Source organism: Harpia harpyja, chromosome 2 (assembly GCF_026419915.1).
Source record: "Harpia harpyja isolate bHarHar1 chromosome 2, bHarHar1 primary haplotype, whole genome shotgun sequence".
Lineage (NCBI taxonomy): Eukaryota > Metazoa > Chordata > Aves > Accipitriformes > Accipitridae > Harpia > Harpia harpyja.
Window position 1 is genome coordinate 50,496,277 of NC_068941.1, and position 25,717 is coordinate 50,521,993.

The window sequence follows — 25,717 nt, forward strand, 5'->3', positions numbered from 1 at the left end:
CCGCGGCGCGGCCGCACCGCCCCCAAGCGAGCGGCAGATTTGAAGGGAAGAAGCGGGCGGGCGGGCTCGGCGGCCATGGTGGAGGGCCCGGGCTGCGCGCTCTACGGCGAGAGGCTGCGGGCGCGGGTGCGGCCGGGCCAGGCGGTGCGGAGCGCGCGGGGCGGCGCGGTGAGGAGCCGGGGAGAGGGGGAGGGGGAGGGAGGGAGGGGCAGCCGCCCCCGCCGCCTCCTCCTCTCCTCGGGGGTTGCGCCGGGTGCGGCCGAGGTGCGCAGAGCCTGAGCCCCTGGGTGTGGGCGGCGGTACGCGCCGCCAGGTTGGGGGGGGAGGACGTGAGTGTCGGAGCCGTCAGGAGGGGCTGGGGTGCGAGGGCGCGGGGCTGGCGGGCCTGCGCCGCCGCCGCCGTCGTCGTCCGGGGTGGTGGTGGGGTCGTCCGCGGAGATTGTCTTTATTCTTCCTTTAAATTATAAAATATTCTTGTCATCGGCGTAATAAATAAGCCTTAGCAGGTCGGGCGTGTAAAGGGGTGCTGAAGCTGTAGAAACGTAGAGAATAACGAGGGAAAGCTTTTCGAATCGCCCTTGTTCACTTAAGATAATTTTTAAAATATCACTTGGCTTCAGGAAACCTACAATACAAGGAACGTGATAGTAGCAGTTACTAATTTAAATATTTTGTAACCTTGCAAGTCTTCACAAGTCTGAATGAAACATGATGGAGAAAGGTATGTGTTGGCCTGCAGAAAGGGAGCCTTTACTTCTATAACTATTTTTTAAAAAATAATTTTAATTAGACCAACTATTTAAATAAATAGTATGGCGTCTGCTCTCAGCGTACACAGTATGTCATTTTTCTACCAGTTTTTATCCTGTCTGTTGGCAGCATAAAATAATTCACCAGTGTAAAACTCTGCTGGGGTTCGTGAGACCTGGTAGAAGGGGAAGTTAGGATGTCAGTAAGCAGGCCTAGCCGATGAGCTGTGAAGATATGGTCCTCTGGTTTTGATTAGAGAGGCAGCTGGGGTATTTTTTTCATGCCTGGTTTTGCTCAGCTGTGAGAAATCGTGTGTTGCTTGTGTCCCAATTAAGTATATTGGATGCCTCTAGACAGAAAGTTGGGGAATTTTTCCCCACCTTCAGTGTATATAAGGCAGTGTAGGAGAGTTTGTGATTAAGACTCAGTAAGATAGTACTTCAATGACAGAACAATTTAAAGAAGAATGTGGTTCAAGATGTCTAAGATGTACAGTCAACAGATCAGTCTTTATTGGTTTGTATCTTTCAGGAATAAGCTTTCTGAAATAAGGAGTTATGCTCCTATGGTTTCAAAAAAAAATTTAATTCCCTCAAATAGATTGATGTTCATAACTTTGTACAGTAAAAGTCACCTCAGGGTAGACTCTATTCATTGGCAAATGACTATCATAAGGGTCTTGGGCTTTTTAGATCTCACAGTGGCTGCTAACCATGGCCAAAGCCTTGGCCGCTGCTGAAGACTATGCTGTTTAAGAGAGTTTGTACTATGATTACTGTAAGGGCTCGCCTGATACCAAAGTGGTATGAATTGAACTTAAAATATTTTGAAAAAACAAGTTAGTTTTCCATCTCAGTCACTTCTTACTCTGGTTTGGTTTAAACAAACCTGAGTGGCTTAACACTAAAATAAACCTTGTTGCACACCAACTTACTCTAACACTTTTATTGGAAGGAATGTGCTGTTTATGTGAGAGCAAAATTTTGCTTTCTTCATATTTTGGTAATAGGCAAAGTAAATGATGTTGATGTTATGCAAAAAATATTTTATTTTTCTACTTGACAGAATAATAACCATAAAACCCTCTAAATGTATATAATTTCAAGGTAATAATACAGTGGGAGATTGTCTAGAGTGTAGCTCTGAAATTTTGCTAACTGGCTGAAGCCTTGCTCATTTGCCAGAGTTGCTTTCGTATGTATTTGCATTGCAATTGAGTGTTGTGATTGAAGCACTGGTACGCATATCTGTGCCTTGCAGCTAGGGCTCTGATGACAGTGAATATACTGTTTGCAGGTTTCATCAGGTTCTGGGGACCTTGAGGTGCTAGTCAGGGGGACTTGACAGGCTGAGAAAAATGGGCTGACAGAAAATCAAGTTCAGCATTTGCAGGACTTGCAGAGTCCTGCACTTGGAACAGAATAATGTCATGCAATGGCACAGGCCTGGCTGCTGGTCAGATGGAAGATAGCTCCACAGAAAAAAAGGAGCTAGGGTCCTATACCAGCTGAGTCCAAGTCCCTAGCGTGCCCTTCCAAGGAAGAGGACCAGCCCCATACTGGGCGATGCTAACGACAGTGTGGCCAGCAGGCTGAGGAGAGTGATTCTTACCTCTGTTCAGCACTTGGAAGGCTGCATCAGGATTATTGTGTCTCATTTTTTGACTCCCCAGTAGGAAAATGATAATAACATACTAGAGTGAGTCCCCTGGTATGATTAACAGGCTAAAGCACATGATGCAGAAGGAGAAGCTGATAGAACTGGGGTTTTATTGCTCTCTTCAGCTACCTAAAAGGAAGGTATGGAGGAAACAGCTAGACTTTTGTCAGAGGTGCACGATAGGATGAGAGGCAGCAGATGCAAGTGACAATAGGAGAAATTTTGGTTGGGTATTAGGAAAATTTTTCCACCAAAAGAATAGTCAAGGCCTGGAACAAAGGCCAGAGAGATGGGAGTCTCCATCCCTGGAGCTACTCTGAAGTTGACTGGACAAGGCCCTGGGCTGCCCGACCCGAGTCAGTCCTGCTTTGAGCAGGTGTTTGGACCAGATAACCTGTAGAGGTCCCTTAAAATTTCAGTGGAGTTTCATGTGCTAAGCAAGAAAAGATTATTGCTTCAGTCTCACAATTATCTTTTTCTTGTCCTCTAGTAGTGTCCCACCTGCTGCTCAACATCTTCTGAGATTAGACCTTCAACTAGTAGGAAGAGCGAAATATCTCTGTGGACTCAGTGGAGGCTTTTCTGTAATATACGATGCCCCATGTGAAACACTGAAAGCATATTATTGGCATGGGTAGAAACTCCAGCAGGAGGCATTTGGAGAAGGATGGAGGTCTGCAAATGGCAGAATTGACACTCTGACAAGTATTTAGCATCCAAACTCTATACCTGTTAGTTTGCATCAGCATGAAACTCTATTTGTGAATTCATGACTTGAAGGAAAAGGCATAAAATACCCCGATAAAAAAGATGTACTGTTTCAATTAGGAAAAGAATGAGCTAAGTTATAATAGCATTAGCGATAGTGACTGTCTGCTTCCTGGGTTAATAGTCTCATTGGTTTTGATAGAGCTGCTTAAGGAGAAAAGGTTTAATATTGTCCAAGTTGGAAAAGTACTTCACACAGCTACTTGCTGAATGTGTAGTGATGCTAGAACCAAAGTAGTAGCAATTGTCTTTTAATCTTTGTGTGTCTGTACTCATTTTCAGACTGCTACAAGTGAGAAGAGAACCTCTGGTCACGATTTCCTTATAGGACATGTTTACAGGGGTGTGGAGACATTGGGAAAGGAACTTTTTATGTATTTTGATCAGAAAGCTTTGAGGTAAGAGGCGAGAAAAAGGCTTCCTATGCATTCAGACTGTATGTATTGGAGGGGGTTGTCTTGTTCTTGCTAATGTCAGTTTCAGAGATTTGAAATCTAGTGTTGCAGAGAAACCTCTCAGCAGCCTCTCTGCAGTGCTGGAAATACTGGATATAGTCATATTTTCAGCTAATTTATTGCTTTATTCTTAGTCTAAGATTTCATGCAAAGGCATCTGAAAAGGACAGTTATTCCTTGAAATGCTTTGTTTCAAGCGGGACATTGCATTTTCTAGGGACAAAACTCAGAAGTGCATGCAGTTACAGTTAGTGTCTTCCATTACAAACTGTGCTTGCAATTTCTTTTAGTTTTCCTTAAGAAATTTAGACTGAAATTCTGTACTTAATTTTTTAAGATTCAATTGCTCTGATAATAAACTCGTGTAAAAAACATTGCCAAACTTAAAATATTCAGTGTGTATACATTTATGCTGCCTTTCTTTCTTTCTTTAAACAACATTAACTCCTCCTTGGTTTGGAACTATAGTTTGAAATTTGGCAGGTGAATGGTTTAGTTATCATAAATAACTTTAACTTTCTAGTGAAACCATGTCTCCTAGACAAATGGTAAAACTGCAAAATCATTGTTTGTTCATGCTTTACAGAGCTCATTAGGGGTTTGTTGGCATGTTTAGGATTTTGTCATATGCTTTAACCCCTTGGACATCTTGTACTAGCCACCAAGGTTGTATTTGGAATCAAGTTTGTTTTTTCTAGTTTGATGTGCTTCTGTACTGAAGTCAACTAAAAATAAATCTAACCAAATGCACAGTCTAATGGATTATTAAAAAATCTCCCCTCATTCTTTATGGTAATTAGCATAGAATACATAAGTAAGCCCCTTATATTTAATAGGTAAGGCTTGCATTTAATGCTTTTCTCTTGCCCTTCTACTTGCAACATAATTCTAATCTTTCTAAATCTTTAAAAGGGAAAACATCAGTTCTACATGCAGTGTAGTCTTTGACACCTAGTGACTGATCTTGAACAAAGGTATCAGGTCATGATTTTTGTTAATTTAGAACTGATAGTATCAACAAATACCTTACAATTCGTTGACATATTTTGCCAGTGGCACTGTTGTTATAGGAGGGAGATGGAACTGAAAATGCTTGGCTGCGAGTACAACAGTTTACAGTGGCTGCATTCTGGATAAATAAAGGCAGTGATATATTAGTAATTACCTGGGATGATATGCAGACTGATCTTTGGTAGCAGGGGCCTGCTGGTTATCAGATATAGTGCTATATATTTATTTCTTCTAGTGTTAGAGAAATGCGACTAGTTTTACAAGCACGTACCAGTCTTTACATGACAATCGTACAAGTAACTGGTAGGACAGGACTGCATATGTGTTTAAAACTACTCATATTTGTGAAGGATGGGATTATTGTTCTAATCGGTTCCTCTTGCTTTGTACTGTGCTTTATTAAATAGAAATGGAGAAGAAAAAGCAGTTTTTAAAAAGAAAAAAAGTCAGTTATAAAGGAAGATTAAAAAAGGCAGGGGAGGTAACTGATACAGGTGTTAGCCTTTTTTAAATGACTACTGCATGTATTACAAATTGATTGGATAAGCAAAGGAGTAAATTATACAGTAAGAAAACGTCATTTCAACAGGTTGAATTACGTTATCAGAACAAAAAAGCTATTACTAAGGAATGTAAGTAAGCATTTTGCAAAAGTTCTCTTCAAGGAGATAGAATATGTGGCTAAATTCTAGCATGGAAAATATAATCCTTTGACCCTGAAAGATCTTAAACAATTCTTAAGCTTTCTAGCCAATGCAATAACTTATTGTACTTAATGAAAATGACCTTCAGTTATCATTTGATAATGAACTTAAACGTTTCATCAATTCATCAGTTATGGTTATATATGCATCTAGAAACTGTATTTAAGTCCCTTTAGTCATGTCACTTATTTGATTGGAAATGTTGTAGAAGTTACGTACAGGAAAGGCACAGGAGGCAGAAGTTACTTATCTGATAATGAAGATCTTCATTCTCTTGTTTTAAAAAATGTATGTTGTGCATCTTAAAGATGTTGAGGGGAGATAGAGGAAGGCTTCAGAAAATGCATCTCACAGCAGTCTAAGATTGGCTGCCAGGATTGTTATTGGGAAAGGAAATAAGGAATATACCTTCAGAGGATGTATTACTTCTTTATTAAAGTTAACTCTCAAATATAGGACTTTCTTGTCATGTGGAGGGTTAATGATGTACAGATTCTGTATCTGTACATAGTTTCTCAACAAAACCAGCTTTTCTCGTCTGCTAAGATTACCTGTAAAAGGCTGGTAGTCATGCTGGAATAATGTTAATCAGACACGTCTTGTGAAAGACTAGGCCATGAAGGGTAATTAACTCATTTTATGCTCCTGGATTTTCTCAAGTGGGGAATGACTGCCTGGTGGGAGAAGATAACCTGGCCATGAAATTGTTTTATACAGTTTGGCTACTGCTTGCCTGACTTGCAAATGAGGAGGATGCTTCTGAACTGTTCCCATGTTGTGGATAGCAATTAGCAAATGAAGTTCAGTTCAGTATATTTACAACCCATGGTGGGCAGTAGAAGCTTTTTCCTAGGAGTACAAATGAGCAATGACACCTTCTGAAGAAATTAGTACTTCTACTTTTTGATGTCCATTTAAACAAGGATAATAAAGTCACTGAAGAAAGTCAAGGGGTTTTTTGGAAATCTGAGGATTTTTTTTTTTTCAATTTTGCCTTGAAAGTCACTTAAATAATCAATGAAAGTTGAAAAAAAAATTCTATGATACTTGTGAGTTGTGCAGGAGAGACTTGCATGGACTGCATGTTTTGCCATGGAAATGATATGGTTATGTGAGAGAGGTTGTCCTGGGTTTAGTTTCTGTAGTGTGCTATTAATGTAAATTTGGAATGATAAATAGTTTAGAAAAGTTTCTGAAAATTGATGATGCACATATGTTTTGGCATAACTGAAAATGGACAAAAATACTCTTAGGAAAGAGATAATTGTTGACTCCAAATCACTTAAAGGAAAGACATCCACTGTTGTCATGGTTTAACCCCAGCCAGCAACTAAGCACCATGCAGCTGCTCACTCATTTCCCCTGGGAAATGAGCGGGATGGGGGACAGAATCGGAGAAAAAAAAAAAGTAAAACTTGTGGGTTGAGATAAGAATGGTTTAATAGAACAGAAAAGAAGAAACTAACAATGGTAATGATAACACTAATAAAATGACAATAGTAATAATAAAAGGATTGGAATATATAAGTGATGCACAGTGCAATTGCTCACCACCTGCTGACCGAAGCCCAGTTAGTCCCCAAGCGGCGATCCCCCTGCCCCCACTCCCCCCAGTTTATATACTAGATGTGACGTCATATGGTATGGAACACCCTGTTGGCCAGTTTGGGTCAGCTGCCCTGGCTGTGTTCCCTCCCAACTTCTTGTGCCCCTCCAGCTTTCTCGCTGGCTGGGCATGAGAAGCTGAAAAATCCTTGACATTAGTCTAAACACTCCTGACCAACAACTGAAAACATCAGTGTTATCAACATTCTTCTCATACCTAACTCAAAAACACAGCACTGTACCAGCTACTAGGAAGACATTTAACTCTGTCCCAGCTGAAACCAGGACAACTGTCTTGACTGGAAGTTACATGTTGGTCCTTAGAACTTGATAATGTGAATTGTCACTGTTTTTTACATCTCCATATAATAGTTTGACTGTGCTGCTACTAATCTTTTATTTTTATGGGGTAAAATGTTTTAAATAAAAGCAGATCCTTACAATATTGTATAGCACTAAATAATTCTAAAACCTCACCATTTTACTTTAAAACAAAAAATTGTCAACTCCTTATTACTAGCTGTCATTGAATAGCAGAGCCTAGATTTAATTCGCATGGCTTTTTTATTTGTAATTAAAATGAGAAGATTTCTGTTTTGCCCTATTTCAGGACGTCAAAGGCAATGAAACACATTGGAGTGAAATTTTGTAAATTTCTTAAGGCTTTTGAATGTAACTGTGTAGTGATGACTATTTTTTTTTTCTAGTCATGAACTGACAAGTCACTAAGGTAGCTAATAGTTGTGATTCTTAATGCTCCTTTTAAACAGTATACTGGAGCTTGGTAGATGAAACCATCAGCTATTAATGTGAATGCTTTTTGTTTAAAAAGAACTTTCTGGAAGCATTTAGTGCATTACCATTTGGTAGCAAGATGCAAGAGTTTGGTTTAAAAAGAAATTTGACTAGGTTTAAAAAGAAATTTGACTAGTTAAGCCTGTGCAGTACTATTCATGGCACTTGAGAATTAGAAATGGCTATTGAAAATAAAAGTGGCTGAAATAACTGTATCACCTGAACTGATCTGTAAGAAGACAGTTTTGGAAAGACACAGGTTTTTTAAAATTGAAAAAAAATTAATGAATAAATGCTACAAGGAAGTTACATAAAGAGTTGACTTTAAGACTATGCTTAATGAAATGTTGTCTTAATTTATCTGTAAATATTTAAAATGCCTATGCTTCCTGAAATGTAACAAAGAGGGGTTAAAGGGAAATATACACCTGATGTTGTGTTTCTTTGGTCATTTGTGTAGTTTAATCTGTTAAATCTTTTTGTAGCTACAAAATAATCCACTTTTTCTGATATACAATGTATAGAAGTAGGACACTCCCTCTATCTTATGGGCTTTTTTTACGACTTGAATGTACCAGGTGAATTTGTAATAAATAAAATGTATGAGACTATAGTCAAACTTGTCCTTTGCTTAAGTATACTAGCTCCCAGGAGAATATATTATAAAATGTAAGACCTCTTAAAGCATTAGTGATCTGTAAAAGGAATGTTTGAAAGAGTCTATTCCACTCCTTTGCCATCTGTGCATTTTTCAGTTTATTTCTTTTATTAATTTTTAAGTGACCTGCAGGTTTGGCCTTGGTTGTAGGTAAAGAAAAGCAGAAAACAACATATGGCAGATGTTAATTACTTTGTTTATGGTGTTATTGGAAGTAGCTTTGATATGATAACAGTGTTGGCAATATGAGGACTGAATCTTTCCTTTCATACCAGGTGACTTCTGTCTGTTCTAACAGAAAATTGTCTGGTATAGTAGCCTCATTTCTTTTTGTCTTCTGGAGGACTTGAGAACCTATATTAGAAGACCCGCGTGTCAAGTGAAAAAATTCTAAGTGTGATACACCAGAAAAGTGCGTTACTTTATACAGAAGTCAAACCTGATCGTTATGGATTATGAAGACCACTGGAAAAACTGCCTATGCTTTGGAGTGGCTTTGGCTTGGGGAGGGTTCTTCTCTGGGAATTGAGCAGTACATAAGCAAGTAGCTTGTTGCTGTGTTACTCTTAATGATTAGAATTAATGTACTTGGTTAGGTAAGAATAGTTCATAACTTCAAAAAATAGACTCGTGTAATGCTTGGAAACATTGTTAAGCTAAAATACCCATAAGAACTCTCTTTCTCTCCGAGGATTCACTTTGGTATGAATGGTTCCATGCGCATTAATCCTAATGGAAGCAAAGACAGAAATGGAGCATTACCAGTTTTGGAGATACAGCTTACAGAGGATACTGTATGGTTTTTTGAGGTGACACTAGAATATAGGTAAAGCAAAAACTAAACAAATTAAACACAGTTTCGTTTATTTCTTTTTATAACATTCTTTTAAGAACATAGTGAAAAATCACACACAAATTAAGTGCTTGGATGCCATCATAGACACAAAGAAACCAAACTTTCTAAACACATCTTATTTATTGGTATGGTAATTTATTTTGTCACTTTTTTATCAGAGTTTACATACAGTTAAATTAGTTCTATGCCATAGTCTCATTAGATAGTGTCAAGACTGGGAATGAAAGTTGGATTTAATTCCGTCCTTAGACCTGAATGCTGAATCCCATCACTCCTTTAATTTCCATGCAAGTCTCACTTCTTTAACAAGACTAAGGACCTGCAAGGATTACTGGTTTCAAATTTTTATGTTCCCAAGGTTGTGTTTTTGTTTTCTTTTTTGGAAGCAAATTGGTGTAATTGTTCTAATTTATTTCTCACTGCTAATAAAAAGAACATAGCAAGCTTGATTTTTAAAGCATTTGAGGCTCTTGGCTGAAAAGCAGTGTGTAAAATCAAATAATGTATATAGGCATATTTAATATAAAATATAAAAGCTTATGTAAGCTTGAGACTTCTCATACTGTATTATTTTCAAACAATTATGCTTAACCTAATAGATTTTCTTAAACCTTGATTTTTTTTTTTTTTATTGTCATGTTGTAACTACTTGACCATGCAACCATACAGTTAGTTATGTTTGATGGTCTAAACACATGGTCTTTCCATGTTGGAAGTAGTTTTAAAGCAAGGACCTGGCAATTATTTTTCAGACTAATATGAACAAAAGAAGGATGATTTCTTGTATGTTGGACCAGATGCATGTTCCATGCATGTATCACTGACCTGTTTTTGGGAGGGGTTGCTAATGTAATTTCTGTGCCTCTTCCTGTCACTGGTATTTTCATGGTTTTTGTTATCTGCATACAATGTTCTATTATACTTTCATGTGTTGTTTTTAAAACCATACTGCTATATTAGCATATAATTAAAATAAAAATAAATCTTAATGTATTTTTCTCTTCCAGAAATGCAGCTGAGAGTGAGCGGAAAGTGAGAATGATGGAAAGCTTGGATGTCTGTTCTCCAAAGTTTAGCTTCTTAAGAGCAGAAAGTGAGATTAAGCAGCAGAAAACCCGCATGTTGTGTGATGTGTTACTGGATCAAGCAGTATTACCTGGAGTGGGAAATATCATAAAAAATGAAGCACTGTTTGACAGTGGTCTTCATCCAGCTGTTAAGGTGGGTGAAATGTCTCAAGATTGTTTTTAATGACACCAAAGTATTAAGAATGTAAATACATATTTATATAACATTTTGTGATCTTCTTACCTTTGTTTTATCATCTGTCATTTCTTAAATTATTCTAAGACATTAAATTAATGTTTTATCATTATAACTGGAAATATTTGTCATGACATTCCTTGGAACCTGTTGCTGCTACTCCTGCCTCACAGAGTGGACATGTTTTGTGGGGCTAAGCCTTTTGTCTTACAACTTGAAACCTCCTTATTAGGGAATTCATTTAACTTTCAAATCCTGACTTTGTCTGGTATCCTATTGTGCTACCATTAAGTTGTCAGCCTATAAATAAATGAATGTGAAGAGTGCTCAGGTTTTCTTTGTTCAGTTACTACCCAAAATAGTTTATGCGGTAGAGCTGATTATTTCTGCAGCTGCTTCTTCCACTTCCTGTTCTGGTAGCTGGCATCATTTGCTTTTCCACCATTGTTTACCATACTTTTTTGGTTAAGAACCTCAAGCATAGATCTCCAAACTTTGGTTGAAAAGTCTGATGTTTGCAAAACAGATTGAGATTACGTAGAAAGTAAAGGAAAACTGGTGAAGATAGTAACTGAAAGGTTTTTTTAAACATAGTATTTCTGAAAGTTCTTCATAGGATCAGTCTGGATTTTAATTGTATCTGCAATGTGAGCTGACAGAGGAAAGAAAAATGTGGCTTAAAATTTTGAGTTCTTAACAAAAATGTATTTGGTTGGTATGTCTCTCTAATTGTGATGCCTTTGGCTCAAGTATTCTTCCTGAAGATGTCTCACAGCAAAGAGCCTCTGATGATGGATAGGTCATATCATAATCCATGAGGAAATTAAGAGGGAATTAAGAGTTGTTAACGCCACGTGATTCCTGTGATCAGGAACTCTTAGGTCAATATAGAAGAAGATAACTGAAATTTTTACATCATGTTTTGCACAGATGAGGTAAAGTATATTGTTTGGTATTCACACAGTGAGTTTGTGTAGTATAGAATGTGAAAATGTACTGTTTTGCTGAGATGATATATATAATGTGAAGTTAGAGAATTATCATAACACAAAGCAATGCAATTCCACTTCAGCTGAAGGTGTTCAAAGTGCCCTTGCATTACAGGTCTTTATACTCTTGTCCCTTAGCATCACAATATTCTAAAAAAAAAAAAAAAAAAAAACATTCTTGTCTTACTTACAGGTTTGCGAACTGACAGATGAGCACATACGTCACTTGGTGAAAATGACACGTGATTTTACCCTGCTTTTTTATAAGGTATTGGCACATGTTTCTGAGAAATATCCAAAACTTGACTCCGGCATGTTAGATGTATGTGATCATCCAGTGAAAACAGTAAAAAGAGGCAACAGGACAAGTGTTTCCATGAATAGGGATGTTGGTTTGTGTGCTCTTTATTAATTGTGAATTGTCGAGTGATGGAAAGGTGAGGGAGTCTAGACTGTAAGAATGTGCACATCTTGGCCCAGTTGCAGCAGAACGGTTTGACAGATGCTGCCTGAGGGCCAGTACAGTTTTGCTGGGCACACACTGTAATGTCACTCTGAACATGTCAGAATTGATGTAGGTTAAGCACACACTTATATGTAAGGTAATGTAAAGGTCACTCTTCAAACTGGGAACTAGAGATTGCCCCAGGGAAGTATGAAGGTAATTCATGTGGCTTCCTTTATGAAACTTGAAATAGCAAGTATATTTATTTGACTAAATAGAATCTAACTTCTAACAACTTTTTTTTTTCCTAACTGAAACAACCTGTTTGGTTGCTAAAGTGAAATAAGTTCCAGCTTTTCCCTACTGCCACAACTTCAGTAGAATTTCATTTCTTCCCCTGTAAACTCTGTAATTCCTAGTTGCTCTTTAATTTTCCAAAATAGAAAAAAAGAGAATTTGACCTAATTCTTGTATGGTTTTCTTCTTTAAGCTACATGCAGAGCAATGAACAGCAGCAGTGAAATTCTTGTCTGTTTCTCTTGGTATTCATGAAAGTCAAGGAGCTAGTGCTGCTAAAAATTCTTTTTTTGGTAGGCTAGGAGGAGGGCACCTAACCTTCCTAATACAGTCTTTCAATCATAAAGGCTAAAAATGTCTTTTGTTTAATAGTCTGCTTAAATGTCTGCTTTCCCCCAACCCACTGAAGTGTAGTTTAGTCTGTTGGCTAGGGAAATCTTTTCATTCTCCAAACTTCATAGTGAAGACTACCAATAAAGAGATAGCATCCAGTTCTGCAACAACTATAATGCTAGGAAATTTAAATGTGTCACAGGCTTTTAGACTGACAATAAACAAACAACTTAAACTTTCTGTAGCTCAGTTTAGCCATTTTCAAAACTTCTATATGCTTAGCAAGTATTCACAGTCAAGTGCTTTTAAAGGAGAGCTAGCCCCCTGCCCCAAGTCTCTAACATAAAACAAAAATAGGTTAATAAGAGGGGTAGTGCTTGATCATTTTTTATAGACTTATAGAATAGTTTGTAGTAATCATACTGTATCATTTGTAGTAACACCTTACAGAGGCAAAGATGAGGAATCTTGTCTGCGTAAAAAGCTGTTGCTTTTGTTTGGTTTTTAAGTAACTGGATAGGAGGAAACTACTAATAAACTAAGAAATGTTATGTTACTAAGAAAGTAACTGTAAACCTTGAGGAGGAATCTTGAGGAGAAAGCAAGCTCCTTGTGAATATTCATGCAAATATATATTAGTAATTCCTTCTGATTGAATTACTAGATTGTACCAGCAAAAGCTTTCTCATTCAGCAAGGCTGATGAATAAGAGCACAGCAGAAGCAAATATACTGTGCTTAAAGACACCTGTGTTCTGGGAGAACTCCAAGGGTCTTCATGCATTATGGAGCTAGAGCTATTGAACCCTGCCAGAGCTGGGCTAGTGTTGCTGGGCCAGCTGTGGTATCGTTTGAACTGTGCCCAAGGAACTGTGATTGTAGTGCAGAAACTCATGTGGCTCTGCAGAGTTGGCTGCATCTCTACTGTGCTTTTCTTGTTTTTTGTTTTTTTTTCTTGTTTTTCTGCTGGTTTTAGCTGGGGTATGTCTATGATGATTCCATGTGAATTGTCTCATGAAATGTGCCCGCTTGTCAGTTACTTTTCTTCATGGTAGCTGGTATGGGGCTATGTTTTGGATTTGTGCTGAAAACAATGTTGATAACACAGGGATGTTTTCGTTACTGCTGAGCAGTGCTTACACAGAGCCGAGGCCTCTTCTGCTTCTCACTCCACCCCACCAGTGAGTAGGCTGGGGGTGCACAAGAATTTGGGAGGGGACACAGCTGGGACAGCTGAACCAAACTGACCAAAGGGATATTCCATACTGTATGATGTCATGTTCAGCATATAAAGCTGGGGCAAGAAGAAGGAAGGGGGGGATGTTTGGAGTGATGGTGTTTGTCTTCCCAAGTAACCATTATACGTGATGGAGCCCTGCTTTTCTGGGGATGGCTGAACACCTGCCTGCCAATGGGAAGTGGTGAATGAATTCCTTGTTTTGCTTTGCTTGTGTGCATGGCTTTTGCTTTTCCTATTAAACTGCCTTTATCTGAACTCAGAAGTTCTCACTTTTACTCTTCTGATTCTCTCCCCCATCCCGACGCAGGGGGAGGAGTGAGTAAGTGGCTGTGTGGGGCTTAGTTGCTGGCTGGGGTTAAATCACGACACCCAGATTGTAGCATCAGGTCTGAGCTGGCTCTGCAGTGTGTTTTTTGGTTCTTTTTGGGGTGAGGGAAGGTGGTGTTGGGTTTGTGTTTTATGTTTGTTTTATTTTTGTTTTCTGTGCTGCATTGATTGGAGGTCATCAGCTCTTTAAGAACACTCCTGCAGGTGCGAGGTCAAAGATGACTGGTGCCGAATTGGAGCTAGCTGGTCCAGCTGAACTCAGGGAGTCCCTAGCATGTATTTGCTTGCTTTATGCTAGTATGGTTTTTTTGTCGTCTTTTATTTCATTATGAGGAGAATTCCAGACACTGTTATACCTGATTTAAAATCAATTCTTTTCATAAAAGAATATGAAATACAGATGATAGCCTTTATGAGTGTGCCTTAAATATCTTTATGTAGTCATTGAGCCATCAGTTTAAGTAGGGTTTTTTATTTTTGCTTCAGCTGAACTGTAGAAGGACTGACATAAAATTTATACTGGGTCTCTAACTTGGTTTTTAAACATGTTCTGTTTTAGTGCCGCAAAACCGGGTCTACGCTCTACAAACACTACAAAGTATACAAGCGCCCAGCCTGTGGTCAGTGCAATGGGAAGATCACTGTGTGTCGTTTAGGAGAAAGTAACAGAATGACTTACTTCTGCTCTCAATGTCAAAAGGCGGATCTCCAGCTTGTCAATGTTAGGTATGATGGTAACTTTTGTAACACTTTTAAGCATCAAAGTGCTTAAGCACCTCAATGAGCTGTTACAGTAAGAGGACATCACTTCTCAAGTAGAATGGATCCTTGTGCATTTTATATATAAATTCACTTGAATTTGCACAAGCTTTGATTCATTGATACTATTTCCTTCAAAGGCCCTGTCTATTACGAAATAGCTATTACTCTAATCAAATGTAGGAATTATAAAACAATTCGGAGTACTCAGAATTATTCACTGCTTCTGGAAAAATTGCCCCTTGTTCTTGCTGTTACAAATATAATAGGCTTGGATGTTTACACACGACTGAGTTGAATGGCATATGGAAGGTAGGAATATGTGTCTGTCTGTTTTCATAGGATAGCCCCTTCGGTCCTGGAATATCTAAATAGCTATGCATCTATGCAATTTTTTTCTGGCTGTAGAGTTACACTGAGGATAACTAAAACTTCAGTAAATTCAGAGTGCAGCAAATATTGTAGGGCTTAGGACTTTTCCTCCTTAATGGATTTGGAAAGCTTTTACTACAGGTGTGCCACAGAGACACTTTCAGCTCCACATAAATTGTGCTAGCAGCAGCTTTCCTCCTTTTATTTTAGAAAAGCACAAAATGTGTTTGATATCACACAGGGTCAAAAGGTAAAAGTTCCAAAAGCATCTTATTCAGACTCTTACATACCTAAGTTTTTCTTGAAAATTTTCATCTGAGGTTTCAGAATCTTGCCTTTTTATACTAAGCTCTGTCAATCTAATAAAAGATACTGCTTTGCTTTGCAAACTTTGCCTTCATTAGTGTGTGTGTGTGTGTATATATATATATATATATTTTAGAGAAGATTTACAGAACAAGCAAGTCCCTCTCCCACTTCCAACCTTCTTTCAAGATTCAGATGGCCAAAGGGATTTTGGTTAAAGCTTAAAAATTGCCTTTGAGTACAGATGAAATATAGAAAATTCCAGCATCGAAGATAAATATTTCACATGCTGATAATCCCAATCTGCTGTATTTTCAGAAAGTAATAATGACAAATGTTTTGCAGAAGGGTAGGAAGACAGCAGTGTTCTGTTGAGTCAGATAACTAGCAAATGATGCAAGGAAAAAAACCCAAAAAACTCTTTCTCTCCCTGTTCTAGAACAAGTAGTGGTTTGGTTTTGTTGTTGTTTTTAAACAAATAATTAAACAGTGGTATATTTCAGTGAAAAACATGGTAATGATAGCTATAAAATAAAAAGGTCCTTTTTTGTGCTGTTCTCATCCTAATGTGTTCTACTGCTCTATTTTCTATTATGCAGTAACTGTTACCAAATGGAAGTATGTGTAGCTCAAGTAGTTTATCTGCCATTCCAAGCTTTTCACATTTGAAGACTGAAAGAAGCCATGTGATCAGATTGACATGCTACAGATCATAAACTGTAGAATTTAACCCAGTGGTTCTTGGGTCAAGTCAAGTAGCTTATGATTTTGCTCAGCTGAAAAAATTAAGAAAATATCCATTATAAGTTTACCTCATCAAATTCAAATGTACCTTAAATCTTAAAAATATACTTCCGCCCCATATTTCATGCTCCAAAATGGGGAGGTGGGGGGAATGACAAGATAGATGGACTGGGGGAATGACATGGAATTACACTCCAAAACATGACATGCTGAATATATTCAGTTTAGTAATGTATTTTTAATAGCTGAGTAGAAAAACTCATCTAATAATGTCAAAATACCCATTTTTAACATTTCCAGTTCGTCTGCTTTGTTTTCTAGCTACAGTATTTTGGTGAATGCTACTGTAATGTCTGTTCTACCTCTTGACAGCACAGGATCTCTTGTATGTCAACAGTTCTCATTATCCTCCTTAGTTTTCCTGTTGTGTAAAACATGTGGTAGGTAGTGGATATCCCTACCATTATCTTAGAAATCTAGCCTGTTAAGGAGAGTGATAATTATGGAATAAATGATAGGTGTAAGGAGTATCACAACAGTTCCCAAGTACAGCATTTGCATTATTAATTGAAGTGTTTAAATTCTTAGTATTAAAAAAAAGTCTCCAAAAAGTGCATTCACAAAAACTATGGAGAAAAACACTTGATGACTTATCAACCATAGTACTTAAAAATTGACATGCATATCTTACTGAACAGGTAAGTTCAAGTTACATTTAACATGCTAACAATGTTTGGATACTATGACAAAATTAGTCCTTGGTAACATGTAGTGACTGTAAAATAGTAACTATGATTCTAAATCAGTGTATCAACGTAGGAGGTGTTATAATTTACAGAAAAATAAATATAATTAAATCTATAGAGGTATCTGGAGTACAGCTTTGGCTCACCAGTCACAGCTAGGACATTCCTGAACTCCTCTGGTGAAGGAAAAAAAAAAAAAAAGCACCAAAAAAAAATGAAAAGAAAATCCTTAATTCTGAACAGGCTTCTAAATGTTAAAAGGCTTTCCAGCAAATGGTGACACACAAGAAAGACTTTCTAACTTTTAAGGTTTTCAGTTCTGTTGGCTGCTATGATAACAAAGTGGTCTAATGTGTACCATTCAAATGAGAGCAAAAAAATTTGTTTGCTAGATTGTGTGACTTTCTGTAGTTTGGCTTCTGAACAGTTCTTCATCCAGTAATGCATCAGTAAGCGTTCAGTACAAGGGATGGGAGAAGAGCGCTGAAACAGTCTCCCTTTGTCACCAAGTTTCTTGCTGCAGTACTCAAAAATGGTAGGGAATTTGAGAGAGGCCAGGGCATTGTGCTGGAGAGTATATCAGATAATTACTAACTTTCTGTCCATTTTGTTTAAATGTTTTTATTTGTATTACTTCTGCAGCATTGGGAAAGATTTGCCCTTGAGGTAAACAACAAAAAAAAATCAAACTCAACCATGACATGCTGTCCAAGCTATGATAGGCAGGCATAACACTGTGTACTACTTGTTCTGTAGCCCTGTGCCTCCCTGCACATAGTGGTGTAAGGCAATTTGTAGAAGAAACGTCACAAAAGACTAACATCATTCTTTTGTTTCACAGCAAACTGCCAACTAGAAATAGCCTAATTGGCTGGGCATGTGGCAGGGGGTCATGTTCTAATGAACATGTAGCTCAGAAATCTGAAGAGGAGTGGACGTGTATGTGCTGTACCCTAATAAACAAGCCTTCTGCTGAAATTTGTGATGCCTGTTTGACTTCAAGGCCTGAAGGTATTGAAAGGTTGTCTGGAACCTATACTGGGAAAGGGAGGAGGACTGTGGTTTTGATGCAGTTTTTAGAACTGTAGAAGTTTCTCACTGTGAATTGTATTTATATAACTTTAGCTAACTTAAAGTCAGATTTTGGGGTAATCTTACACAGACAATCATGGAAACTGTCTTGTCTTAAACCCCAAAAGTCTCTTGTATTCCAGCTTTCTGGGCAGGTGGGATTCTATAGACAAGCCTCTGCAGTAACCCTTTGTTTTTATTGGGGCAAGGAGTGAGACAAAACGCCATTCTTTCCACTCTCCTTAAAATCACTAGAAGCTTGCAGCATATGCCTGATGGAGAAATCTCCAGAGGGCAGAAAAGTAATTATCATTCTTTCATGTGAACACAAAAGCAGTATATTTTGTTACCCTTTCCAAAAGGATGTCGGGTTTCTCAGGGGTTTTTTTCCTCTGAGTTCAGAGTAAGGATGATTCTGGACTTCTCACCTAAATTTATTGTTTGTTTCTTGCTGGAGCTTTTAATGCTGCTATCTAGATCTGGTGGGCAGAAGCAGCTGTGAATGAGACCTAGAAAGGGACAGGAAGATAGAATGAGTAACGTGCTAGCTTCTCTCCAGATTTCTGTATGGAAATTTAGATGTTAAGAAGGGATGAGTGAGGTAATGGACAGACTTTCCACCGAGACCTGTTTTCTTTGTGAAGAGGACCTTTGTATTCTTTTTCACTTTCTGGAGAAAAAGTGAGTAAATTACTCTGGAGGGATTTACAGGAAGTTATTGTGATCAAGACTGTTGCGCTGAAACATTTTGAATTGCTACATATATTCCAAGAAACAAAGTCTAGAGGTTTGCATTTGTGTGGCTTTTTAGGGAGAAAGTGAATTCTATAAGAATTCCATATTGAAACTTTGCTACCTCAAAAACTAATACCCATTTCACATTATGTAGTGAATTATTCAATGAAGTGACTGAAATCTGCATACTACAACTTATTTCTTTATTTTACTAGTTCCAGTGCTGCAAAACTGAAAGAAAAAATATTTGTAAACAATATACAGGCTTTTTGTATCTGAGAAGAATTAATGTTTTTAGGTGGGTTCCAGGACCTATTGTTAAAAGTTTACTGAATTTAACTATATGACTCAAAGTATATATGCTGAAATCAGAATCAAAGATCACATTCCCATAGCTTTTAATGGTACTTTGAGCCATGTTTTCCAAAGTGCCTCCAAATTCCCAGCCAGTGAAGTAGTGACTTTGTGGTACTGATCTTGGTTCTTATAAAATAAGTTCCAATGCTTTTTAAAAGTATTTCTTCATTCTAGTTTTTCCTTTTATGAATGGAGTGATGTGTGTGAAACTGTTACTTTACACTAGCTAAAGTCCATTTCTTCAGGCCAGGAATCAATAAAAGTATGACTTCGTGCCTTACATGACACTTGTTGCCAGCAGAGGCTAATCTTGCATGATTCTCCTGCAAAATCAGCACCAGAAACCTGGAAGTTTTAATCTGTCCACAGACTCAGATTTACCAACTAACATTTATCATGAAATTAATACTGTCAGCTGGACCTTAAAATATGTAACAGCATGTGCACAAATGTTTTACTTTGTAACAAAATACTGTTCCTTTTCCTGTAATTGTAAGTTTCACTTGTTTAGCTGTATGCCATTACTGAAAACAGGCCTGGAATTTGAAGATGTGTTAGGCTTGGTGGAATACTGTTACAAAAATTCTTTTTTTAAAAAATAAGTCTTATTTTTGCATCATAGGAGTGGTATTTGAGATTTTTTTTTTAAACATGGTTTTGCTTACATCACTTTTTTCAAACTTTAAGATTCCTTGCCTTCTCACTTTGGGTTTGTTTTTTTTTTTTTGTCTTTTATGTTGTTTCTAAAATTAACTACTGTCAGCAGAAACATTTGAATTTTTGAGGATGGAATACTTGGTACGTAAAGTTAGCTGCTGGCCATACAGCCGAAATAATTCAGTCTGTAGACAGAGATAACTATTTACCATTACATCTTAATTTCCTTACTCCTTTGCTAAGGACAAGGCCAAGCTTCTATTCTTTCTTAAACAAATTGGAATGCACTGGAACCAGTATATTTCACTGCAGCAGTGGCAAAATGGAAGGAGCCTGGAACCAAGTATTGTTTAGAGTAAACCATAGGAATTCTTACTTTGTTTCTGAGCGAGAATGCCTTTGGAGAGAGTGTGCTGTTGTGTATGCCTTATCTACCCATTTTTCTTCTGCTTGATTCCTTCTTCCTTCTACAGAGGGAAGATGTAAGAGGGAGACACTAGCTGGAGGTGGTAGAAAAGGACTCTGTTCTTGAACACCATGGCTTCACAGCTGCTTAACAAAGATTGCACATAGGCACTCCATAAAGTTTTTCTTTTCACCCTTTTCTCAGGAAATATTACCTACAGACTCCTTATTTATTAAACTGGCATTAAGAAATTATGCCCACTCTTTTGGAATGATTAGTGGCCACTAGGCAGGCCTTTGATTCTGTGAAGAAACATACTGTTGTTCATGTTAGGAAATAAATGCAAAGTAAATGTCTGAACTGCTTGCTTCTGAAGCCTCTTACAGTAAGGGATCAATAAGTTTGGATATGCACAATGTTTGGAAAGGATAGAACCCTGAAAGCACTAGAAAACCCAACAAATGGATATTCCTTTTTGTGTCAATAGTAAAACAATACTTTCAAAATAGATAATGTATTGCTGCTGGAGGTACCATACCCTGCGATCTCCCAGTGCTGGGGTTATAAAAGGTTATTTTGAAAAAAATTAAATATTTTAATCCCTGTATTTGGGCCAAATTCAATTTTGTATGGTTAATTCTCAAATAGCTTTCATTTACAGAGTACGATTCACATCTGGTCCTATTCAAGCAATAGTAATATTATCTTGAAGCACGTGTTGTATGTGACTCCAAAAGTGCATAAGCTTTTTTTATTGTAAGAAATTTGGTACTATATCTAATCTGTGACAAGTTTTGAGATCTTTCAAGATGGTATGGTAAATTTACTCTTTCACTCCCTCTATGATGACTTATGAATACAGATCAGAAATATGATGTATCACTCTACACAGATGGATTATAACCAATAATTTATTTTTCCTTAGTTCCAAAGACAGAGAATGTTGAAGATTCTGCAGGCTTTAACACAAACTTAATGAAGTACCCCTGTAATGATTTCAGAAAACCAAGCACAGAAATAAAGATCAACAGGAAAGCTGCATTTGGAACTACAACTCTTGTCTTAACAGATCTTGGTAACAAAGCTGTTTTGAGAAATAATACCAAAATATCTGATGGACATTCTCAGTGTGTTGCTCCAAAAAGCAATTGTAAACAAATACAAAACAATGTCTACCAGTCAGGTGGAAGCACAGATGAGGATTGCTCAACACATGTAACTGCTATGGCTTTGTCCTCCTGTCAGCAACCTCTCTCTTTCAAACACGTACAGAAGAAACAGAAAACTGATCATATACCCTTGGTTCACCAATATAATATAGCAATCAGGTATGTATTCTAAAATGTAAACAAGTCTCTTTATAATCCCATAAACCAACTTTATCCCTGAAGATTAATGGAATACTGTGCTGTTGGGTTCAGACACTGTTGTCTCTGGATTTCTGCCAGAGGTAACTTATTCTTGGGTAACTAAGATTACACTCAGATTTCAAAAGCACTGAATGACTTAGGCTGTCACTGGAAAAGTCCTGATTTTGGCATCTGGCCACTACTGCTGTTAACAGCTGTTTATAGTTCAGCTGTTCCCATGGAATAGGACAATATAGCTCTAATAAGTCAACAAGCACAGTTCTACATAAGGAGTTGTCTGATCTTAGCACTGTAGTTGCTATCTGCTTAAAGAAATCTTGAAGTCATTGTGAAAGATGACAAAAGGAAGGTAGCTGAATGAATATATTCTAATTGAAGTTAAATGTCAACTAACAGTTTTCAACATTCTTCCATGATACAAAGCTCTGTATAGGTACCTTGATGAACCTCCCATCACTATTTTCTCTTAACTTTCCTCCTGATCCTATATGTAAATACTTAAATGGTCTAACCATCCTGAATTTTTATTTACACAGCCCTATTCAGACACATGTGTTGCCTAGTTAAGAGAAATGTGAGAAACTATTAGGGTTGTCAAGGAAAAGTTGGGCAGGAGTACACAACAGTAATGGGATGCAAGGGAGATGTCACAGTGGTAAATTATGCAGGGTGAATGTGAAATATTAATGATATGCTACAAAATTCTTGGTCATGTGTCTGTTCTGAAATACAGAAATTATTTCTTGCATTGTTGAAGCACTGGTTTTGAAATGGGATCTCATTGGCTCGCTAAGTTAGGCTGTATGAATATCCTTTCTCCTTGCTGTCTCAGTAGAGGACTACAGAGAACTGAGGATGTAGGCAGGATAACAGAATAGACGAGTGCAAAGAAGAAATAAGATGGTATCAATCACAATAACAGGTAGTTATAGCAAGTCATCAGCTTCAATGTTTAAAAAAAAGAAACCCACAAACCAACAAAACCCAATCACTTTGTAACAAAAACCAACAAAAACTTGGGTGGGTTTTTTTTTTTTCTTTTGTTTTAATGAGGTGTTGGAAGAAAACTGCTGATGTCTGCAGAACTGCAATCTTCCAGACATAAAAGAGAACATAAAATTCCTAAGCTGATAACTTAGCAAGAATGAATTAATTAATCTTTTCTTTTTTTACTGAGGCTTCATCACTGCTTTTCTGCTCTGTAAATATATTGGAAAGATACATTTCAGAGAACTAATCTTTTTCATGTTACCATTTTTAAATAAAGCCTTGTGTATTGCATTCAGATAATCTCTGACCATCTCAATCATGAGGAAGGAAAAAAGAAACTTTATCCCATTCAGAGAACACTTTTCCACGCCCTCAGATGGATTACTTCTTGTCTGAATATGATTTGGAGCATTACTGTAACTTTTTAGTAAAGAGGGTGGGAGTCTTTTCTGTGAAGCATACAAATACCTTTAACCTGGAGTAATTATTTGGTATTGGTCTTTTTCCCACTGAGAGCAGAATATTCTTTTAGAATATATTGGAATTTGGGGCAGGCAGTGTAATAGTGGTGGTAATACTTATTTTGTTTTGCAGATTCATTTGAGTACTTTGAAATAATTTAAAACATGGGCTAATGCTGTGGAAACTGGTATATCTGCAAGAAAAGCACACAGGCTTGTCTATTCACTACTAGCTATCAGTCAGCTTTAAAGGCGCAATAGGGTGCATTAGAAAAGTAAGTTCTCTAGCTGTCATTGTGTGTAAAAGTACACTGAGTGAGCTATTGTAATGGTAGGAAAGAGTTCTTTGGCTGGTAATCCCTTTAACGTTACACAGCAGTCATTTTGTAACCTGTCATTACAGCACATCTCAACCTAATATGACAGATGATACTTGTATGTCAAGCATGGGCCATCCTCGCTGCAGTAAACACAGCCGTCTCTGCAGCCTCAGAGTTGTGAGAAAGGATGGAGAAAACAAGGGCAGGCAGTTTTATACCTGCCCTCTACCCAGAGAAACTCGATGTGACTACTTTCAAGTATGTATATGACTTCAGGGCCTGTTTTCTAATAAGCACTTGTTCCTGCAGCCTCCTTGCCCCAGTAATCTGTAATTGTGGACAAATAAAATCCATTTAAAGTTTGGGGTAATTTTAAATATTTTTGCACACTAAATTGAAACTAAGAGCATAACAGTAGTTATAAGCTTACAGTTTTAGTTACTTCTCTTGCTCCTGAGAAGGCACCTGCTTGGCCAAATGCTCTTAATCTGCTTCTGTGTGATGTAAAACAGATGCATAGCAGAAATGTTGGTTTGAAGGCCCTTGTACAAGTTTAGTTCAGCCTCTTGCTTGAAGAAGAACTATGGCAAACTCTAGATCTAGACATCAGATGCATTTCTGTCTAGCCAAAATCTTGAAAACCTCCAAGGGTGAAGATTCTGTCATCTGCCTCGGCAACTGCTCCCACTGCTGCACTAATACCTCTAACCTGACCTTCCTAGCTGCAACTGGGAGCCATTGCTCCTTGCTATGAATGTATATGACTGAGAAGGGTTTGACTCAGTCACCTACCACTAGGTAGTTAACAGATGAACTCAAGACAGTAATGACTATAATGCCTTAATTTGAAGAAAACTGTGTTAACATAAATTAAAGTTACATCAGTTAAAGTGCATACGGTTGCAATTAATGTTAAAGAAAAATCTAAAATCAGTGACCACAAAAGAAAAAAAAACTATCTTAACTACTAGGAAGAGTTTCTTCTAGGGTCTTCCCTGTAGATCTGTTTCCATTGCTAATTTTAAAATAAGGAATTCATAGCCATTGCATATGCTAAAACTGTACCTAAAACCTGTTTCTTTTTGCAGTGGGCTGACTTGGATTTTCCATTTTGTAATCACAGCAAGCGATGTGTTATGAAGACTGTGTTGAAGATTGGTCTCAATAATGGGAAGAACTTTTTTGTGTGCCCTCTTGGAAAAGAAAAACAGTGTGGCTTTTTCCAATGGGCAGAAAATGGGCCAGGTATGCAGGTTATTCCTTGAGGTGAATGTTCTAGTTATCTGCTCCTCAGGATGTCTTCAGGGCATACAACTTTGCTAGTCATTTCTGGTTTGCTTTTGTTTTGTCTTTTTCCCTGTTCACTGGTTAATTAGTAAAATAGCTCCAACAACGTAAACAACTGCAGATTTGGAAAGAGTAATTTTACATAGTCCTATAAAAATTAAAACACTGCTTTCATGCTGCATAGTATTTTGAAATAAACATCTAGCTTGCAATATATTGTAACATACTATTATATTTCTAATAAAAAAATTGAACTGTTTTCTTTTTTTATGTAAATACCACTGAATTTTGACAGCACTGCCTACTTTCAAGCATATGTGATTTGTAGAATGGATAACTTAATCTAAATTAGTATTTTAAATTGATAGACTTTTTCATAAATGTAAACCTGTACTTGATAAAAGTTAATAAAAACTGAATATACTTTTTTTTAATACCACTTCATGCTTTATTTCCTCAGAGTTTAAAATGAAACAGCAACGAACTGTACACTTTGAATGTTACCGTAGTTGAATGTGTGACCTTGCTAGTTTTGGAAAACAAAGACAAAAACTGCCCTAAAACTAATAACATGAGTCTGCAGTTTTCTTAATTATATATTTTAAATCCAGATCTTAACATTTTACTCTAGTTGCTACTGAACCTTTTTTCCCCAATTAATGTGAGATGTATAATAAACCCATACTTCTTAGGTGGTTAAAACTCAGTTTACACTTCTTAGACTTACTGCTATTTGATGAAGCAAGGGGAAAAGTAAATAGAATATGGTAAATTATCAAATGTGAAGTAAAGCAGAAACAGAATTCTTCAAATCTTTGGAGCATGTACTATAGATAACAAGGAAAGTGAAACTAATGAAGATATGGCCATAGCTTCATAAATTATTGCATCACAACCAGTTTTTAAAGGAAAGTAATGGGAAGTAGCGTTGCTTCCCACCAAAAATGTGAGAGATGAAACAGGTTTAAAAGCTTCTTGTAAA

General features: G+C 37.3%; 1 protein-coding gene across 6 annotated transcripts; it reads left to right on the top strand.

Moving 5' to 3' along the window:
• The first annotated feature begins 72 nt into the window (after window positions 1-72).
• Window positions 73-25,165, top strand: NEIL3 (nei like DNA glycosylase 3). 6 transcript variants are annotated; one of them, XM_052779480.1, is made up of 10 exons: window positions 73-168; window positions 3,460-3,575; window positions 9,097-9,231; window positions 10,269-10,482; window positions 11,707-11,781; window positions 14,714-14,880; window positions 17,923-18,092; window positions 21,233-21,635; window positions 23,532-23,706; window positions 24,537-25,165. In XM_052779480.1, the coding sequence occupies exons 1-10, from the start codon at window positions 76-78 to the stop codon at window positions 24,711-24,713; spliced, it is 1,725 nt and encodes a 574-aa protein (XP_052635440.1). In that variant the 5' UTR covers window positions 73-75; the 3' UTR covers window positions 24,714-25,165. The 6 variants fall into 6 exon arrangements, with proteins under 6 accessions (XP_052635440.1, XP_052635445.1, XP_052635453.1 ...); XM_052779501.1 differs by lacking the exon at window positions 73-168 and adding an exon at window positions 700-721; XM_052779485.1 differs by lacking the exon at window positions 11,707-11,781.
• The last annotated feature ends 552 nt before the right edge of the window (window positions 25,166-25,717 follow it).

Excerpts from the sequence above, each read along its gene's own strand:
- NEIL3 (XM_052779480.1), top strand. The coding sequence starts at position 76 with ATGGTGGAGGGCCCGGGCTGCGCGCTCTACGGCGAGAGGCTGCGGGCG. Across the intron at positions 3,576-9,096 it reads TTTGATCAGAAAGCTTTGAG|GATTCACTTTGGTATGAATG; the intron begins GTAAGAGGCGAG and ends TTTCTCTCCGAG. Across the intron at positions 10,483-11,706 it reads GTCTTCATCCAGCTGTTAAG|GTTTGCGAACTGACAGATGA; the intron begins GTGGGTGAAATG and ends TCTTACTTACAG.